The sequence below is a fragment of the Festucalex cinctus genome, chromosome 12 (genome assembly GCF_051991245.1).
Source record: "Festucalex cinctus isolate MCC-2025b chromosome 12, RoL_Fcin_1.0, whole genome shotgun sequence".
NCBI lineage: Eukaryota > Metazoa > Chordata > Actinopteri > Syngnathiformes > Syngnathidae > Festucalex > Festucalex cinctus.
This window is the reverse complement of record NC_135422.1, coordinates 10862950-10882835: the sequence shown is the minus strand read 5'-3', so window position 1 is coordinate 10882835 and position 19886 is coordinate 10862950. Positions and strand designations below refer to the sequence as shown.

At 42.3% G+C, this 19886-nt stretch overlaps 3 protein-coding genes across 7 annotated transcripts in view; 2 read left to right on the top strand and 1 right to left on the bottom strand.

The window, feature by feature from the left end:
* Positions 1-5869, top strand: part of dync1h1 (dynein, cytoplasmic 1, heavy chain 1) — a 33382-nt gene extending 27513 nt beyond the window's left edge. For both annotated transcript variants that reach the window (XM_077538586.1, XM_077538585.1), the window contains exons 67-77: positions 94-278; positions 776-889; positions 1080-1250; positions 1410-1627; positions 1702-1805; positions 3585-3793; positions 3933-4086; positions 4243-4385; positions 4951-5119; positions 5258-5382; positions 5448-5869. In XM_077538586.1, the coding sequence (XP_077394712.1) occupies positions 94-278; positions 776-889; positions 1080-1250; positions 1410-1627; positions 1702-1805; positions 3585-3793; positions 3933-4086; positions 4243-4385; positions 4951-5119; positions 5258-5382; positions 5448-5576 (1721 nt within the window). In that variant the 3' untranslated portion in view covers positions 5577-5869. The remainder of the gene's footprint in view (positions 1-93; positions 279-775; positions 890-1079; positions 1251-1409; positions 1628-1701; positions 1806-3584; positions 3794-3932; positions 4087-4242; positions 4386-4950; positions 5120-5257; positions 5383-5447) is intronic.
* LOC144031441 (uncharacterized) lies at positions 3581-11887 on the bottom strand. Of its 3 annotated transcripts, none has more exons than XM_077538595.1 (5): positions 11746-11887; positions 8441-8496; positions 8277-8351; positions 7385-7462; positions 3581-6967 (listed from the first exon to the last, which is right to left on the bottom strand). In XM_077538595.1, the coding sequence occupies exons 1-5, from the start codon at positions 11795-11797 to the stop codon at positions 6452-6454; spliced, it is 777 nt and encodes a 258-aa protein (XP_077394721.1). In that variant the 5' UTR covers positions 11798-11887; the 3' UTR covers positions 3581-6451. The 3 variants fall into 3 exon arrangements, with proteins under 3 accessions (XP_077394721.1, XP_077394722.1, XP_077394723.1); XM_077538596.1 differs by lacking the exon at positions 11746-11887 and adding an exon at positions 8613-8711; XM_077538597.1 differs by lacking the exons at positions 8277-8351; positions 11746-11887 and adding an exon at positions 8613-8711.
* wdr20a (WD repeat domain 20a) lies at positions 9918-19713 on the top strand. 2 transcript variants are annotated; one of them, XM_077538589.1, is made up of 4 exons: positions 9918-10210; positions 13403-13585; positions 14156-15436; positions 18146-19713. In XM_077538589.1, the coding sequence occupies exons 1-4, from the start codon at positions 9947-9949 to the stop codon at positions 18179-18181; spliced, it is 1764 nt and encodes a 587-aa protein (XP_077394715.1). In that variant the 5' UTR covers positions 9918-9946; the 3' UTR covers positions 18182-19713. The 2 variants fall into 2 exon arrangements, with proteins under 2 accessions (XP_077394715.1, XP_077394714.1); XM_077538588.1 differs by having other exon boundaries at positions 17600-19713.
* Positions 19714-19886: the final 173 nt, after the last annotated feature.

The window sequence follows — 19886 nt, the reverse complement described above, 5'->3', positions numbered from 1 at the left end:
TGGACCGGCACTCCAGAAAAACACTGTTTCAAAACAATAGGGTGTCCCTTTTATAAAGCATAATCGACGATTGCAACCTTCCATCATCCACAGGTTCGGCGGAGGGCTTCAACAAGGCCGACAGAGACATTAACACTGCCGTTAAGTCGGGCAGGTGGGTGATGTTGGAGAACGTCCACCTGGCCCCCGGCTGGCTGATGCAGTTGGAGAAGAAGCTCCACTCCATGCAACCTCACGCCAGTTTCCGACTCTTCTTGACCATGGAGATCAATCCCAAGGTATCAAGCTCCCCTTCCAGTGTGGGACACGCTAGTACATTTAATTTTCGGTGTGCGATCACTTTTTTTGTTTTTGGGGTGGGTGGACGTGTTCATACGTACTAGTTTGCTGTCTAAGAAAGAACAAGAGGTCATCTATAGGAAGCTGAGCTACTGTACGTTGCATGGTATGCAACAACTCATCCAAGCAGCACTATTCTGCATGGAAACAGGAGTAAATTAACAATTTATGTAATTTTAGCTTAGTTAAGAAAATAAATGTTTGTGTTGTGGTGTACCGTTTTTCGGGTGTTTTTATTTAGATCCTAGAAATGTTTTCCATACAAATATTTAATGTAATTGTGTATTTAAGACTGCATTAAAATTTTCATTGACTGACATGTATCTAGAAAATGCAATTTTTAATACAATTATTAATTCAATTAATTGGATTTCCTAATGTAACTCGCCTTAGTACAGACAACAGTGATCTCCATACCCATTCTTTCCTCCCTCAGGTTCCAGTGAATCTGCTACGTGCTGGTCGTATCTTTGTGTTCGAGCCCCCTCCTGGTGTAAAGGCCAACATGTTGCGCACCTTCAGCAGCATCCCCGTTGCACGCATGTGCAAGGTACAGAGAACTTGCATTAAGTCTTCACTTATTAACACATTCACTGCCAGCCCAGCAAAAATGCATTGCATCATTTGACGTCTTTTTCCGTCAAAGGCAGTGAATGAGTTAAAACATACATCCACATTTTCCTGCCCATTTAATTGTATTTTCTGCATTTATTAATTTTATTCCTTCTGTGTTTGTACAGGCTCCCAATGAACGTGCCCGTCTGTACTTCCTGCTGGCCTGGTTCCACGCCGTCATCCAGGAGCGTCTGCGCTATGCGCCGCTGGGCTGGTCCAAGAAGTACGAGTTTGGAGAGTCTGACCTGCGCTCGGCCTGCGATACCGTTGACACCTGGCTCGACGACACTGCTAAGGTTTGTTGGCCTCTATTTTCCCTTCAGGGTTCAGGGACATCCTAAATTTTATGAAAAAATAACGTGGACAAACGGGTTATAACGCTCATTTGAAAATAGTCACAGTAAGGTTCTAGGTTCTCAAACCCCTGGTCTAAAATGACATTGCTACAACCGCAGGGTCGTCAGAACATCGCCCCTGACAAGATCCCCTGGGCTGCGCTAAAGACCCTCATGGCTCAGTCCATCTACGGCGGCCGCATCGACAACGAGTTTGACCAGCGTCTGCTTAACACCTTCCTGGATCGCATTTTCACCAAGGGAAGCTTCGACAGCGAATTCAAACTGGCGCTCAAAGTTGACGGGCACAAAGACATCAAGATGCCAGACGGCATTCGGTCAGTAAGCTGTGCCCACTTTACTGAATTGTGGCAGCTAGTTAATGGTGGCCTATGTGTGACTTCCCCCCCAGGCGTGAGGAGTTCATGCACTGGGTGGAGATGCTTCCCGACACGCAGACTCCATCTTGGCTGGGTTTGCCTAGCAATGCAGAAAAAGTCTTGCTCACCACTCAGGGTATGCTGCCCACCACTCTTCTTTAAATTAATCAGTTGATCTATAGAACTTTAAACTACTACTGTACTTTTGGGTGTCAGTTGAAAAGATGTTAGACAAGGTAAATTGCTTCCACCGGAGATGGAGCGCCAACAGGTAAGTTAATTCAGAAATAGACGTGGCGGAAATTCAGTTATCATGATCATTGGAGGACTGGTTAATTACCAGACTTTTCTGTTGCTTCGATTAATGGCAGGCAATCTTGAAATCTTCTCTCTATAAATCCACTCCCTTTTATCATTCATTTAGGTTCCGCTTGGTTCATTTTTCATTATTTCTAAGGAAATTGAAAAACAGTTTGCGGTGCAATCACTTTCTGCCACCCAGAAGTACCTTGACGCCCGTTTCTTACAAACATGAAAAGTCTGTTCTGTCACATAAACTGTAAACTCACAACACATCCATCATTCTTAACACAACAGTTGATTAACCATCTCCTTTCTTATTACAGTGTCCTAATGTTCACTGACAGCGTTTCGTAGCTCCAAGCAGGCGAACTGTTGCACTTAGCAGATTCCTCTCCTCACCTTTCATTGGTCATCATTTATTAGCCATCAAGCTCTCTTGTTTATTGTGGTTGTGCAGTTTGTGGTCCCCTCTAATCACGTTTACAAGGTAAAAGGAGTGCGTATCCTCACCCTCCAGCAGCTGTTATTTCACAGCCAACATGTCGCTTTGCTGAAACACCACCCCGACCCCTACCCCCACCCCAGGCATCCCCACCTACCCTCATTATAAACGCACTTGTTACATTATTAGGTACACCTCACTATAATTTTACCTACACAACTGCCTTAATTCTTTGTGACGTAAATTCAAGATTTTGGAAAAATATGACATGATCGCATCAGGCATTTGCTGCATATTTGACATTGAATGGTCTTTGGAGGTCATTTGTGAACACTAAAACGCAGCTTAATGATCATCATACTCATTGGACGTGCCTAATTGTGGTAAATAAATTAAACTGGTGTACCTAATAGTAAAATGACTGCTGAATTTAAATATGGCCATCCATACTTCCCTACCCTCACCCCCACCCCTTTTTTTTTTTTTTGAAATACCTGACATTATCAATACCGTATATTCTCACTTTGCTACATGGGGGTTGGGTGTCTATTAGGGGCACTGAGAACCTTGATGGCATTTTAAGTTAAAAAATAAAAATAAAAAAAACTTTGAAAAACAAATCCACAAGCCATGAGAAATATTTTTATTTTTTGCAACAGTGTAGTATTTTCTCGGTACATTATGTCCGGTGAATGCCAACTTGGCATGACTATTTTGTTGGCAACTTGCCATTCATGGTAAGACTCCACACTTAAGCGGATCTGGTTAGCAAACTGCCAGCAGTTAATTTGATGATGGCGTCAATTCACTGAGACGTTTGTAATTGAGTTTAAAAGTGCGATATTTTTTGACAAACAGTATGATGCACCCAACAATTGTCTTTTTATGAATGCTATATGAGCATGTACGGTATTTTGTGTCCGTCTTAAATCACAGTAAATGGAAAAATCAGTTTGGGCCTCTTTTTCAATGTTACATGTAATTGATGTATTGCCTGAAGCCTCGTCATGTTGTCCTACTTTGTTTGTTTTTGTAATGAAGCAACCCCTGAGCCATCGTGGAGACCTGTTTTGTGTTCCACTTATTAATTTCTCCTCCCACCATGGCTCTGTCTCCCTCCCTTCCCCGCTCACTATATCCACCCCTCCCTTTCCTCGCCGGGCTGCACAGGCACTGACATGATGGGTAAGATGCTGAAAATGCAGATGTTGGAGGATGAGGATGACCTCGCCTACGAGACAGAGAAGAAGGAGCGCACGTCGTCCACCGCCGACGCCCAGCCGGCCTGGATGAGGACGCTGCACACCACCGCCGGCAACTGGCTGCAGCTCATGCCTCAAACCGTCAATCCCCTCAAACGAACGGTGGAGAACATCAAGGTAACGAGCCCAATGCAAGAGCAGTGAAGGCTGCTCTTCATTTCAATAATTCGTCGCTCATGAGCCAGCAAGGTAAAACTCGCCAACGAATTAGCCTTGAAGCTCTTTCCGTAACTTGTCTCTGTTCAAATACCGCTAGGACCCGCTGTTCCGCTTCTTTGAGCGTGAGGTGAAGATGGGCGGCAAGATGCTGCAGGAGGTCCGTCAGGATCTGTCGGATGTGGTGCAAGTGTGTCAGGGCAAGAAGAAGCAGACCAACTACCTGCGCACTCTTATTAGCGACCTGGTGAAAGGTATAAGCCGTATTTTTGTTTCCACTAAAATAGTGGGAAAACTGCAAGTACCCCAATCTTTAATTATCCTGTTAGTAAAAAGTCAAACCCTTGACAAAAGTGTAATAAAATGCTTAAGTGGTCATGATCCTCATTCCATTCCTTTACGCGTTTCAGGCATCCTCCCTCGCAGCTGGTGTCGCTACACCGTGCCCATCTCCATGACCGTCATCCAGTGGGTGGCCGATTTCAGCGAGCGCATCAAACAGCTGCAGCAGATCTCACAAGGAGCTGCTAGCGGTGGCGCTAAAGAATTGAAGGTAAAACCGCATCATTGACTTATTAATGCACCAACTTGAAAGTTTTTTATATTAAAGATGTACTGTTATATTGAAGTCAACCTTAAACATTTCTTGTTATATGTGACCTCACGAGTCTAAACATGACACTTATTAATATTACATTTGTGGAATATGAGTTTTGAAGCGTAATCCAGACAGTTTTATCCATCTCGGGGGGTGGCCATTTTGCCACTTGTTGTTGACTGAAGATGACATCACAGTTGGTCAGGGCTCAAGCAACGACCGATCACAGCTCACCTGCTTTCTGAAGCTGCGCTGTGATTGGTTGCTACCTGAGCAACTGTGGTGTAATTTTCACTTGACAGCAAGATTGCTGCCTTCTGATATTGATAACTGCTAGATTTGATTGCTGAACTCATATTCCACTAACACAATATTAATCAGAATATCGTATTTACTCTAAAGGGACTGCATAGAACATGTCGTCAAAAAATTGGGGGGGGTTGACTTCCCCTTTTAAACCACAATTAGGGAATCACTGCCTATCTAAATTAATTTCCTCTTCTCCCTCCCCATTTCCCAGAACATCCACGTGTGCCTGGGGAGCCTGTTTGTACCCGAGGCGTACATCACCGCCACCCGCCAGTATGTGGCCCAAGCCAACAGCTGGTCTCTGGAGGAGCTTTGTCTGGAAGTCAACGTCACCAACGCCCAGGGCGCGTCACTGGACGCGTGCAGCTTCGGCATTAAAGGTCTGACCGCGCCATTAACAGTTTCAACTTTAATTTTCATATAGAAATCTTTGCTCTGAACTTCATGGGTAGAGTTTGTACATTCTCAATGTGCTTGTGTGGGTTTCTCCGAACACTGACACAAATTGTGTGCTATAGGACTTAAACTGCAGGGGGCGACATGCGCCAACAACAAGTTGTCCTTGTCCACGACCATCTCTACTGAGCTGCCTCTCACTCAGCTCCGCTGGATCAAGCAAGGCGATGGCGAAAAGAGACACACGGTAGGAAGAGTGCCATCCCCAGATTGCCACAAACGCATACACGCTCACCCTGTTGTTTCTCTCAGGTAACGCTGCCAGTGTACCTGAACTTCACCAGATCCGACCTCATCTTCACCGTCGACTTTGACATCGCCACCAAGGAGGATCCGCACAGCTTCTACGAGCGCGGTGTGGCAGTCCTGTGCACAGAGTAGTCGTATTAATGTCAGAAATATTCATAGTTAATCTGAACAATATAATCACTTGTATGTGCTGCTTGTTAACCTAACATTTAGTTAGATCTAATTCATTCATGGACCAGTAGTAGTAGTAAAATATATATATATATATGCACTTTTTTTTTTTTGCAAGTGTCTGAGAAGGTTTAGAGGAAGTTGTCTGTTGGTATGTCATGTTTGGAAAAGAGGTTGTTAGCATGTAGAGGTTTTACATGAAAGAACAGGTATGTTGTATTTTACATCGAATAAAGCTTGCTGGACTAAAATGAGCAACGTTGCACAATATGTGGGCTTCTGCGACTAATTTTCATGAGCGACCAGCTGGTTTTGTTGTGATTCTAAGTTTGAATCATAGGTTAACACAAACAAAGTTGTAGAGCTTAATGGCTAATCAAAAATAGCCTCATCTACAGTAAGCATTCACATCATAAAATTACGTTATTACTGTCACTGCCAAGCTGTACAGATACAATATGTAGGCCACAGTCAGCCCAATTTGAACTTAAGTGGGCCAGACCAGTATATTTGTAGTCAAAGGGATTTGAGATACAAGTGTTTTATAATATGCGTGTGGTCAAGGAAAGAATAAACTTGTATCTCAAGCCACCACTGTGCGTTGAAGTGAATGGGGAGGGTCAAGTAAAAGTTAGGCCATCACCTTGGGTGATAGAAAAAAAAAAAAAGTGCTTTGCCGCCGCCTTGTGGAATTTATAGGCAATTACCATCATCTTTGGTGGACGTCGATTAAAGTGTTTATCAGCGCGCGTACTACCGCCACAAAAAAAAAGAAGAAAAAAAACTATAACGAGTGCCGTAAACAAAGTGCAATTCCAAAGTCACTTGACCGAAATCTAGCATGCTTCTGATACAGATTCTCCTCCTCCCTCTTCTTCCTCCTCCATGTGGACCACACACTGCTTCTTTCTATGCTCCAACCCGTCTCCTCCAGTCACAGCCATCTTCCTCTTAACCACCATTTGAAGATTACACGCCTCGGCCGTTCTCTCCAAGGAGCTCTCTGGCATCTGGACATCACCGTGGAGTCGGTAGCGCACTTCCATGCTCGCCGCCGCTGCTTGGCTGCCGGTCAGCTCATCCGTCAGTTCGCACATCCAAACCTCGGAGTCGTCCGCGCACTTCATATGCACGTCCAGAAGATGGCGCTCCTGCTCGCTCGCCGTTTCTCTTGGTTTCTCCGGCGGTCGAAAGCCAGTGGACGGAGGAGGGTGAAGGATGAATTGCCGGGTACGACGTGAGAAGCGACCTCGTCCTCCTTTTCCCTGCTGCCTGGTTCGCCAGCTGGGGGTGCTGGGATCCATGTTGGTCTGGTCAGAATCCTCCGAGCTCCCGTCGTACGGGTCCAAAAACTACAATCGGCAATAAACTTTGTTAGGGCCAGACAGTTTCCCTAGAAAACATCACAATTCATTCATTCATAGTACTGTTTTATCAAGATCCACTAATACAGAAAGTCTGCCATTTTGTTTTGAGGCCATTTCAGGGTCTATTTTTAGATCAAAACTTTTTGTTGATACTCACAAACTTACATTTTGCAGGCGTTAGGAGGCCGATAAAAAAAATAATAAAAATAATCATGGATTCATATGAGTTTATTTTTCTACTTCAATTAGATTTAACGTACCAAACAGTTTGACTGTCTTCATCTTTTAAGTTTTCACTATATGAAAAATTCACAAAATTCTACCAAACAAGTGTGATGTAAACATAATCAGTAAATCATCTCTTCCACCAAATTCCTCTGCTTTTTTGGGGCTTCATCTTACCAAAGGTCCCGCAGTTTTGTGAGCTCGTGGCAACATCCGTCTTAAGCTGCCACTCTCCGGTGCACTGCTGACACATTCCTGCCACACATTTCTGATTAGTTTTTAATATAGTGGTATGAGTTTTTCAAGATAGAACTTTTTTTTTTTTTTTCTGCCTTGAGTCATGATAAAAAATAAAAAAAAAACTTGAGTTACAAGAGGATACTATGGTGGCAGCAAACTTCACAACAGGTAGCAATTTGGCAAGCTTGTGAACAATTTTTATTTTTTTAAAGGGGCAAATTTCAGGCAGTTTGCCACAGCCATGCGAAGTTTACTTTAAATTTTAAACTGAAAACAGTTAATTACACATTGTGTATTTAATCAAACCACATTAACTTTGTTTTATGAAAGTCTATACACACAATGCAAAACGCCATAGCTGTGCATATTACAGTGACTTTATTGAACACAATCAAGAGTGTACAGACAATATTCTTCAGACAATATTCTTTATCTCCTGTGAAAAACAATATTGTAGTTCAGCTGACTGTGATTTTATCAAATCAATGTCCTGTGGTTATATACTGCCCCCTATGGGCCAATCGAGCAGATGACAATAAAACAACAGTGTCCATTTAATTATTATACACAAACTATTTGATGTTTGAAATTATTCTAATAAAGTACAATACTGTAGCTTGCCATTTTTCTAATTAAAAAAAACATGCTACAAAAAAAAAAGTTGCTTTCTGAGGGGCTCGAGTAGTTTAATGGCATTCCCACTCATAAGAGATGATTTGAGATAATTGATTTGCGTTTCAAGCGTGGTCAAGGAATTAATGAGACTCGTAAGTCAAGGCACCACCATATTTCCTACATTGCAAGAGCAGCTTTTAGTGTGTTATAGTACCATAGCGCTGGTGTCTGACCATCTTGGACTAATTTCAGAGTCTGAATCAGTGCTGGTTTCCACTTTGCACATCTCCTAAAAACACGCACATCGTTTCACTACTTTAAAAAGTGAACACGTGGGATTTTATTAAAAACAGTTCAATTGCTGATAAGCGGTGTGACCTTGTATTTGAAGGCGAGCTGCTCCATGTTGTTTGTTTGCCCACTGTCATTGAGATCTAAAAGAAATCGCAAAATCACACTTTCAAAAACGCCAAAGTGAGATGAAACTGCCTACGTTAAGGTCTTAATTTAAAAATCAGTCACGATATTCAGGGTGTCGTCAAGTTACTACCTGGAATTAAAGGTGGCCGTCTTCGCCTGTAAGACATGCTGATGCTTGGGCGGATTAAGCGCACGAGACTCACTTAATAGGGAAATGTCACCGTTGCCGTACTTTCTTAGGTGTCGTAAAAGATGACGTCAAGAAAAAAAACAACTTCATTATCAATTGTGCGTTTGCATTTTGCAATATGCCAGGTGATTTCGTTCATTCTTTGCTTCAAACGCGTTTAGTTCATTATTGCCAATAATATAAATCTTTGTTTTAATAGATGTGACTGTATTATATTTTTTTTAGATAATTAATTAATAATAATTATCCAAATAAGGATCATAGGCGTGGTTTCCGGTCTTAAGTACAGCTAAAATAAATGGAAAAATAACGTTTCTGTGCTATTAATTAATTAAGTTACTATGCATTTTGAACGTAAAACTAATGCATATATGAATTCCAGGAGGTTTGAAGGTACATGAAGTGAGATTGTGTATGTATGGATGAATGAGTGGGAAAAAAAAAAGGTTTGAAGGCACCTCGCGATCACTTCCGTATTCTCCACCAATCACATATAACTCTCGCATTTAAAGTGTTTTTAAGGAATCAGAAACATTTATTATCTTGTATATTTTTTTGATTGAGTGTATTTTGTGTTGTTTTTGAGTGTATATTGTTGTTTTTAGTGCAGCATAAGACCCAGTGTCAAAGCAACTTTAAACATGTCTGACATCCAGTGTCAATGGTGATTTTACGACTTAAAACTGCAGTTGATCCTTGCATATTCGCAAGTATTATTTTTTCCCCCCAATATTTTCACATTTTAGATTTTCTTATTTTTTTCTGGCATTTTCCCCGTTTCCTTCACGTTTTTTTCATCTAGAAAACATATTGAATGTTTTTCAGGGAAGACTATTTGGGGTTTGTAAATAAGTATATAAATAAATACATAATTAAAAAAAAAATATTTAAAAATATATAATTTGTGAAAATTAACCCCTCAGAGTGTGGTTTTGGGGGATGAAAAAAAATGATATGCAGTCAATGTATATGTATACAAAAACACTGGATTCAATATAAGCATTTACGGTTTTAATTACCTTTTGTTTCAAAAATTAAAATGCTTTAATTTGTTACTGATGCATGCATCGCTTTAATTCCTTCAAACTTACTTTTATGTATATAAGATTTAGCTACATTCAGCACATTGGACTTTTGCAAACTAGCAAACCCAAAAGAACAAAAAACCTTTAGTAACTTCTCCAAAAAAAAAAAAAATAAAAAATCACCTCTCCAACCCTTTCACTCTGCCGCCCTCCCCAGTGCGTAAGATCCGGCTTGGAGGAAAGGGATGAATGTTAATTTCAAAGATGGCGGCGGAGGGAGGAGGGAAGGAGATGAACGAAATCAAAACTCAGTTTACCACCCGGGAAGGCGTCTACAAACTCCTCACACACTCCGAATACAGCCGTCCCAACAGAGTGCCTTTTAACTCGCAGGGCTCCAACCCGGTCAAGGTCTCCTTCGTCAACGTCAACGACCAGTCGGGCAACGGAGACAGGATCTGTTTCAATGTGGGCCGTGAGCTCTACTTCTACATCTACAAAGGTGTCCGAAAGGTAACGCGCCATGACACGCACGCTCCCCTGCGGTGCCGCTTCGCGTTGCCCGAGCCCGTAGCCTCGAGTCCGGCCTCGTAGCTCAGTTCTGGCGGGCGTGTGACTTTCAAACGGAGCCAGCAGAATAGTTAGCTTCCAGCTAAAGCCAGTTAGCAGTGCGACTGACTTCGGCGGCTACTTAGAGGCTAAATTGCAAAATTCCTTTCTTGACTTGGTACTTTAAGTGGTGTTAAAATTGAGCTCCTTGTTAGTTATCACAGTTTTAAAAGTAGCTGTGAAAAGTTTGTGGCTGTCGGGAACAGCTCCGTTACCACCTGTCAACTTAGCACTGCTATCATTAGAGTGAACGGAGTTAGTCGCCAAATGTGTCATTTAATAGAAATGTCCAAATGTCATTAATTCCATGACTCAAGTGCCCAATAATCCTTCCTTTAATACAGGTGCTTCATGTACTCTGAAGTTCTGTGTTAAATTTATGTGTCCACTAGAATGTGTTTTAGGTGAGGAAAATGATGGGAATATTGATACTGTAAATGCTGAAAGTCAGACCCGTCACCAGAAAGAAATTGTGGGGGGGGGGCATTACCTTTTTTTTTGGGGGGGGGGGGGGGGGGCACACTTCATCAACCTAAATCTAATGTGCATCAGGTTGAACAGCGGCATTGTGACAACTGCAAAAGTCCTCAGAAATATTTTCTGTCACTTAAAAGCGGAAATCTGAAATCTAAAAGACAAACTGAAAAAAATGTGTAGTTCATTTTGCATTTATTCAACTCAAAAGTTCATTTGAAACAAATCCACTCTTCACTTCTATAAACAACTATGTCCGAATGAATGACTGCAACCCAGCCCCTTCTATCTGGAATTGGCTAGCAGTTGCCTTCATTTGCATGTTGGAATAGGGCTGTACGATATGGAATCATTTTTGCCAGACATCTCTATTCTTTGATCTTTGACTCAGCATGAGACTTCACATCATTTTACTTTTTTTATGGTGCCTTCTGTATTTTGTGTTATTTTATTTCTATACTTATACAGATTTCTTTTTTAGTATTAATTTTATTTGCGTGCATACTTATCTACTTATATTTACTCTAATTAATTTTATTTTGTGTTATTTTATTTCACTTGTGTCTACTAAAAGACTAATTTCTATTCCATGCACAGCACTTTGTATGCAGCAATTGATGTTTTAAAGTGATTTAGAAATGAGGTTGAGTTATGTCGATGATATACAGAAACAACATATGGGTTCAGTAAAAAAAACTAAGCAGAATATCAATCCAAAAGGATGTGTAAAGTGCTGTTTTTTTTTTAATTAGAACTTAGTGACAGTCATCAACATGAACAAACGGCAATAAAAAAAGAGAATTCAACTCACATTGTACTGCAACTGCTTTAGTGATAAATTATTTTATGCTCCTTAGTTGTTGTGTATGTGTGACTGCTTGGGTCTGTTAACCGCATACTGTGTATTGCTACAATTCATCCGTGCTGTGTGGCTTGACTAATTAAAATAAAAGTTTGCCACTCACTTGTAAACGTAACCAGTGGACTCAGGATTCCCAATGATGTCAACTGTGTCATCCTGGATCGAGGTTTGCCGTTTGGTGGCTCCCATTAAAGCCGCACTGCTCAGTCTTTATGCCAGCGCCAGCCGGCAAATGCGCACTATCTACCCGGAAGTAGATTTGGCTAAGGCACGTCTGCAGAGCGCGCGTCATCCCCCCCACCCCACCCCAGCCCTCGTGATCCGGATTGTAATTGGCTAGCCTTAGTTGTCAATCAAAGCCAAACTTGAAAGGAGGTATGTGGTTGGCTGGCACGCCATGCTTTACTTGAAACAGAAGGCGCAAGTTTACGTGACTGATAGGACGAATAGTTGGTGAGTCATCTTGCTAGGGCGGGCACGGCTGACTGACAGGGCGGGCACGGACCCCCAAGGCCCGCCCATGGCGACGGGACCGCTGAAAGTGTTTATATTTTTTATGGGACATTGTTGGTCAAGAGCTTCAAACAGCCTTGAGAGCTTTTTGTGTTCCTGCAGTCACATGCATCGACAAACGGGTCGGTGTAGGGTGATGGTGAAATCTCTAACACTAAGTGTCCAAGTCAGTATTTCCGTAGGATAATGACGATAGTGTTCACAGTGGAGTTTGAAACAGTACTGAGAACTGTGTGCGTCCCACTGTCGCAGAATACCGATGTTAAACTTTGAACTTGAGGGTCATGGTTAAATATAATTAATGATCTTACATAAAGGCCGGAAGGCATACAGCAGTCAGTGGGTGCTGTGAAACAAAATTGACAGTGTATGTATGAAATTGAACTCACAGCAAAAGTAGAATTTAAAACAATGACATAGTTTTTGCTGGAATGAAGGAAGGCAGAAAAGCAGGTTTGGGGGCGGAAGAATGGGTGTAAGGATGCATAAACAGAAAAAACAGGTGTGATGGAAGAAGGGAATGAATGTTCAGAAAGAATGGATCTCATGATATTGCTTTAACCGACCTCTTCAGGTCAGAAGCTACATCAAAGCCTTCTGTATGCGCTAACGCAAAAAAAACACTCATTCCATCCCCAAAATGTATAAAAACATTTTTGGGAGTGCAGGACAAAGTATTAAAAAACGTATTTATACGTTTTTGGGATTGAATGAGTATATATTAAAAAAAAGAATGTTTGCACCAGAATGGACCTGCATTATGTCATCCTGTCCAGTGTCCGTAATATTTCACTGGCTCCTCGGTGTGAGGAAGACGTTGTTAAATGTAAAAGCCTTCTTAACGGTGTTAATCAGAAACAGTGGCTCTTATTAAATGTTGCATGTTGAGGCTGACCAGTGGGCTACTCTACCCGAATGTCAGCTGATGCCTAAAATGCAGTGTAGATGTTGTGCGCCATGCGTGTCATCATACTCCAATAAAACACTGCCACACATGCCACAGTTAGCATGATCGGAATGTCAAGGAAAGACACAACTGGTAGCCCGTAAAATAAGCAGCTCTCACTCTCAGGTTAAAAAAAATGGTGCCCTCTGGTGTACAGTGAACAATACAGAGGCCAAATTCCTGTCACGAGTAATTGACACGTACAAGTTTACATTCTGCCACTTGTGTAAATAATCAGCCGAGCGCGCCGTTTCTTACCACACTAGCTGTCGTCGTCGTGTGCCTCCCTTTGTCCTCACAGGCCGCTGACCTGAGCAAGCCCATAGACAAGCGCATCTACAAGGGAACGCAGCCCACCTGTCATGACTTCAACCACCTGACCGCCACGGCCGAGAGCGTGTCGCTGCTGGTGGGCTTCTCCGCCGGGCAAGTGCAGCTCATCGACCCCATCAAGAAGGAGACGAGCAAGCTCTTCAATGAGGAGGTAAGGAGACTGATTATATGTAGATTTAATACAATGGTAGTTATTACAAAAAAAAAAAAAAACGGCCAGCAGGTGGCAGCAGAGTAGGGCAATGTTGCAACAAGTTATTTTCGATTGTTTTCACCAGAAATGTGAATATTGGTGAAACTTGGCTATATTCTAAAATGCTAATCCTGCAAAACAGAAACAGATACAAATATACTTTTTTTTTTTTTTCCCCTGATGAAAGATGAGTCTCCAATTTATTCTATTAGGTTCCATGTTTTATAGCAATAGAACACAATATTATGTGGGCCTTGCAAATCAGTCAATCATCAGTCAAAATCCAGTAAAACAGCTGGTTGCTTCAGTGAAAATGTCTGGGAGTGAATGAGTTAACTACGATTTTGCCCATGACAGAATGAGTTTGATGCACCTCCTTTAGAAACATCTGACAACCAGGCTGTCTTGACTGATTTGTCATTGTGTGAAGGACATCCTCGGCGTGGTGTTGAATTGCAGTTGAAAACAAAACAAAGACCGGTTAGTGATGTCTTTGTCCTATCCTTGTGTCACTTCTCCTCCCACCAGAGACTAATAGACAAGTCCCGGGTGACATGCGTGAAGTGGGTGCCGGGCTCGGAGAGCCTCTTCCTGGTGTCGCACGCCAGCGGCAACATGTACCTGTACAACGTGGAGCACGCGTGCGGCACGGCGGCGCCCCACTACCAGCTCCTCAAGCAGGGCGACAGCTACTCGGTGCACACCTGCAAGAGCAAGTCCACGCGCAACCCCCTGCTCAAGTGGACGGTGGGCGAGGGCGCCCTCAACGAGTTTGCCTTCTCGCCGGACGGCAAGTTCCTGGCGTGCGCCAGCCAGGACGGCTTCCTGCGCGTCTTCAACTTCGACGCCGTGGAGCTGCACGGCACCATGAAGAGCTACTTCGGCGGCCTGCTGTGCGCCTGCTGGAGCCCCGACGGCAAGTACATCGTGGCGGGCGGCGAGGACGACCTGGTCACCGTCTGGTCCTTCCTGGACTGCCGGGTGATCGCGCGAGGCCACGGCCACCGCTCGTGGGTGAGCGTGGTGGCCTTCGACCACTACACCACCAGCGTGGAGGAGAGCGAGCCGCCCGAGTTGAGCGGCAGCGACGAGGACTTCCCGGGGCAGCCGCGCGAGCGCGCCAACAGCACGCAGTCGCGCCTCTCCAAGCGCAACTCGGCCGAGAGCCGGCCCCTCGGCGTCACGTACCGCTTCGGCTCGGTGGGCCAGGACACGCAGCTGTGCCTTTGGGACCTCACCGAGGACATCCTGTTCCCGCACCTGCCGCTTTCGCGGGCGCGGACGCACACCAACGTGATGAACGCCGCCGTGCCGCCGCCGGGCTGCACCGCACTGGCGTCGAACGGAAGCGGCGGCGTCGCTACGCTCCCGCGTTCCAACAGCCTGCCCCATTCCACCACTTGCGGCACCACCGCGACGACCGCCACCACCACCACGAACAACACGAACAAGCCGAGCGGCGGCGGAATGGCGGACGGCGCCCTCGCCATCGGCAAGTTTGCCACGCTGTCGCTACACGAGCGCAAGGAGCGCCACCACGACAAGGACCACAAGCGCAACCACAGCATGGGCCACATCAGCAGCAAGAGCAGCGACAAGCTCAACGCGCCGGCCAAGAGCAAAGCGGACACCGCCAAGACGCTGGGCACGCCGCTGTGTCCACGCATGGAGGACGTGCCGCTGCTCGAGCCGCTCATTTGCAAAAAGATAGCGCACGAGAGGCTGACTGTGCTCATATTTTTAGAGGACTGCTTAGTGACTGCTTGTCAGGAGGGATTTATTTGCACATGGGCCAGGCCGGGCAAAGTGGTAAGTTCTTTTTAACCCCGGGGTTGTAACTGACGAGCGCGTAGCAATTTCCAGATACGAGTCGCATATCACAACCGCCCCCTCGCTGCTCCTATGCCAAAATCACCAGAGATGATCAGTTAGTGCAGTGTTTCCCAACCGTTATTGAGTCAGGCACATATTTATTTTACATGAGAAAAATGTCACAAAAATTATATGCAGATTCCAGACCAAGTGGGCCATGAGGGATATGCAGTACATGCACTATGGAAACACTTGTTTACACTGATGAAATGCTTTTTTCATGATACTATATGAGCGTATTAGTATGAGGATTAAGGATTTCAGTAGTGCCTGATAACGTTTCAGTTGTTTGCCTTTTTGTGATGGGTGAAAATCCGCAATAGAGATCATATAATTATAAAACTTAAAATACCCCCCCCCCCCCCCCCCCATCTACTTCAAACACCTTTTTAACACATTAACAGAAAAAAAAGAATTATATATTACTTGTTTAAACTGCAAATACACTAAAAACTATCATCCCAAAAACTTACATTTTAGACTCATTTTAACATTACCCTTAAAAATAAATGGCTTAGTGATGTTTTTTTGTTATTATTTTATTATTATTATTATTATTAATATAAATGCACTGGAAGTACAATGAAGACTCCTTAACTTATTAGGAAGGGCTTCGTTGCATACTCAAATGATGATTGAGTCTGAATTTACTCACAAACTACCTGCACAATGTGGGCCTGTTTAGCTGACCATAATTACTGTGTTGTATGAATGGTTACCAAAATCTTTCTTCCCAATATCTTCCATGTGGCAACACTAAACACGGCATTGTGATTAATATTGCATTTGTGGAATATGAATTAAGCAGCAAAGTCCACTTATTTTGATCCATCTCAGGGGGTCGACTAAAAATGAAATCACAGCTCAGCTTGTGAATGTCACGTGATCAAAATTAGAAAACGGGGAGCCGTGATTGGTCGTCGTTACCTCAGTCCTGCGCAAGTGTGATGTCATTTTATTTTATTTTTTTATCAACAGCAAGTGGCAAAATGGATGAAAGCAGGTGCATTTTGCTGCTTAGTTAACATTCCACAATTGCAATATGAATCAGATTGTAAAATGTCCTCATGTTGCTGGCATACATTGATGAACAAAGATGCATTATTTATAGTAAATGATCACTTTCCGACTAATTAACTAATACTGAGCAACTCCTTGCGGCTTAGTGGTTGGGAATCACTGCTTTAGTGTGCGCATGAGTCCCCACGTTCAGCTTCTTTTGCTCCGAACAATCTTGTATGTACTTCTTCATGTGCTCACATCTTAAGCGTGTTTGCAGTGCAGAAAAACACCTTTAAAAAAAGTACTTCCATCAAACTGGGTGCAGGGATGAGCCAAGGAAGAACCGATTCATTTTTCATATTGAAAATGTCGTTCTCAATGCACAAGTACAAGTCTGACGTGCAAAAAAAAATATATAAATTTAAAAACAAAAAACTGGTGTTGACCACTCACCAAAGGATTGGATCAAGGTTGGAAAACTTCCTCACAAGGCCCCACACTGCAGGATAATCGCTCAGGGGAATCTTTGGAGACATCCGACAATCGGTCCTTTGAGGCGTACCGTAAATCCCGCCACTGGGGAATCTAACATGCCGCGAATAGTGGAAATCTGCAAGTAATTGATGCCTAACCTTAAAAATGTTTACTGTTCTGTTTATTGAACTGTAAGCTTTCAACTCAATTGAACAGTTTGGTACCAAAATGCACCAGATAGCATTGTGCTTAGGTTAAAGCAGTAACTGTATTTATTGCTTTGGCACTTAAATTGCATTTTTTTTTTCAGCGAAAAGGATTGGTTCTCAAAACAATTTCTCAGTAGGCAATTTTTCAAACGCTAAACTGTGACTTTGTGGGCGTTCACTGTAATTGATGGCGGTTTCACTGTTCTAAAGCATTCAGACTTGAACTTTGAACTCACTTTGCTTCCAAAATGGCTTCTTTTAATATAAGTGCCAGTGACCAGAAGTGACTGATGAGCATTTTTTTCCTCCCCTTTTGCTGCAGTTAGTGAAATAATTTTTTTTAAAATTTCTTCCCCATTTCCTTCTCTTCTCCCAAATGCAAATCTCCTTTTTTTGTTTGTTTTCCTTTTTCCAGGGTTTATTGTCCTCCCAAAACCAAGCCAGCTCTCCCAGTGGAACAGTCGTATAGCCCACAACACAATATATCTGCTGCTAAAGACAAAAAACAGAAAAAGAAATAAAAACACGCAAGCCACAGTCTGATGCTGCTCTTCACTTCCTCTGCGAGTGTTGCAAGTTTTCCTTTTTCAACTTTATTTTTGGATTCCATTCTCACCTTTTCTATGTCATACTCACTTAAGAGCAGTGTTTCCCAACCGTTATTGCGCCAAGGTGCCTATTTTAGATTGGAAAAATGTCACAATGCAAACACATCACCTGTCACAAAGTATAGAATGTGCCATCAACACTATTTGCCCCCTTCTTAAATATTTTATTTTTGCATATTTTCCCCACTTTAAGATCAAATGTAAATATGAGCCGTAACGCAAGTAAACGTAAAATTCAGTTTCTAAATTGTGATTTTTGTTAGTTGAGAACAAAAAAAAAAAAAAGTACAAAAGTAGTAAAAGTGAAAAAGTACTTGCCTAACAACACTGGAATGCTTTGTTTTGGATTATAGTCCTGCAGTGCCCTTTTACGTGAGGTCACGACCTGATGGCCAAACATTCTCCCCCAAGATTTTCTGGCAAAGAGGAAAATTAATGATTCCATCAACCACAGCAGGTCGTGAAGTAGTAGTGCATCCCCCAGACACTCCTACCAAGTTTGACTGAAGGTATGATTTTTCTTCCTGAAATGCTGTCTAACATTTACACTAGATGCAACAAGATGCACACTTCCCATTTGGTCAGCAGGGATTTTTTTTTTAATGCTGTCATTTTTGCCCAGTCTCTCATTGTTTACCTGAGGCGAGGGAGGCCTGCAGTTGTTGAGATGTTGTTTTAGGTTCCTTAGTGACGTCCTGTGGGCTGGTTACTTGTGGGAACGTTGGCGATTTTTCTATGTTTCTCCATTTGAGGGTAATGAACTCACATTTTCACTCAGCTAGCCACAGTTTTTTCATGAATTAACAAAAGGTGCAAGTACTTTTTCCACATAGTCCCCCCCAAAAATAATAATAATAATAATAATAATTAATAAATAAATCATCATTCAAAAACTGCATATTATGTTTAGGGGAAACTATGTAAAGTTAGAATTTGAGAAGAGGGCAAACACTTTCACAGCACTATACTGGGGAAAAAAGAAAGAAAGAGAGAGAAGTCAAGTTTCTCAGTGGTTGGGAATCACTGCTTTCGAGCAGGGGTGGGCAACCTGGGGTCCCTGGGCCCTCCTGAGCTTTGTTCAAGCCTGCCATGCAATAAAAAAAATAAATAAATAAAAATAATTTAACCGCAAATGTATTTTTTTAAGCATAGGAAAAAGGTTGCCTATCCCTGCCTTATAGAGGAAGATCCCATCAAGGGATAAAGGTGCAATGTGGAGTTTTGCTCTACTTTATTCGTTTTTACTCATTTTTACATTCTGTTAAAACATGTCAACTCATCCCGAGTGAATGGTTCCATCATGTATTTTTAAAATAAAAATAGAAGTGTAGCTTAGACTGCTCAGGGTTATTAAAATTGAGTGAGCTGTCTTTTTTTTTTCTTTCTTTCTTTCTTAAACGATCAAGCGAATGTTGCATCCGTTACGTTTCCCCAATGTCCAACCTAATAACTTTTGCACTGATTTTTTTTTTTTGTGTGTATTTGTACTACTCTATTGGAACAAAAAAAAAAAAATAGGGCAGGGGACTGTTTGAAGTCCTCATTCCCTCTCTGCACCCCCCCAAAAAAGCTAAAAACTGGATGCTGCAATTATAGTCTTTTTAACGAGAGTAAAGTTTGCACTTACGTAAATAGGTTTATTAGATGGAAAAAATGGCTTTACATGTTTTTGTGCTGTGCTCACAACTCACAGATGGCTAATACAGTAGAGAAAAAAAATCTTAAGTCTATTGAGCATTTATTTTAATATTGTGTTCAGATTGAAATGTGCTCTGTATCATACTGTGTATACTGTAATTAACTGATTTGTTGACGGGGAGGGCAAACTTACCATTTCCCCGTGGGAAGTTTTGTCATGAATAGTTATATTTCTAAAGCCTAAAGTATACATATTAATAATATTAAAAAATAATCTTGAATACACTGTTTTCCTGTTTTTCTTTTTGTCCACCACAGTCATAATCACAAAATGTGAATATATTGTAATTTTTTTCCAAGTATGACTGTACAACATCAACATGCATAGTCATACAATTTTGCGTAACGTCAGTATTTTATTATATTTTTTTTATAAATATATAGAAATATTTATAA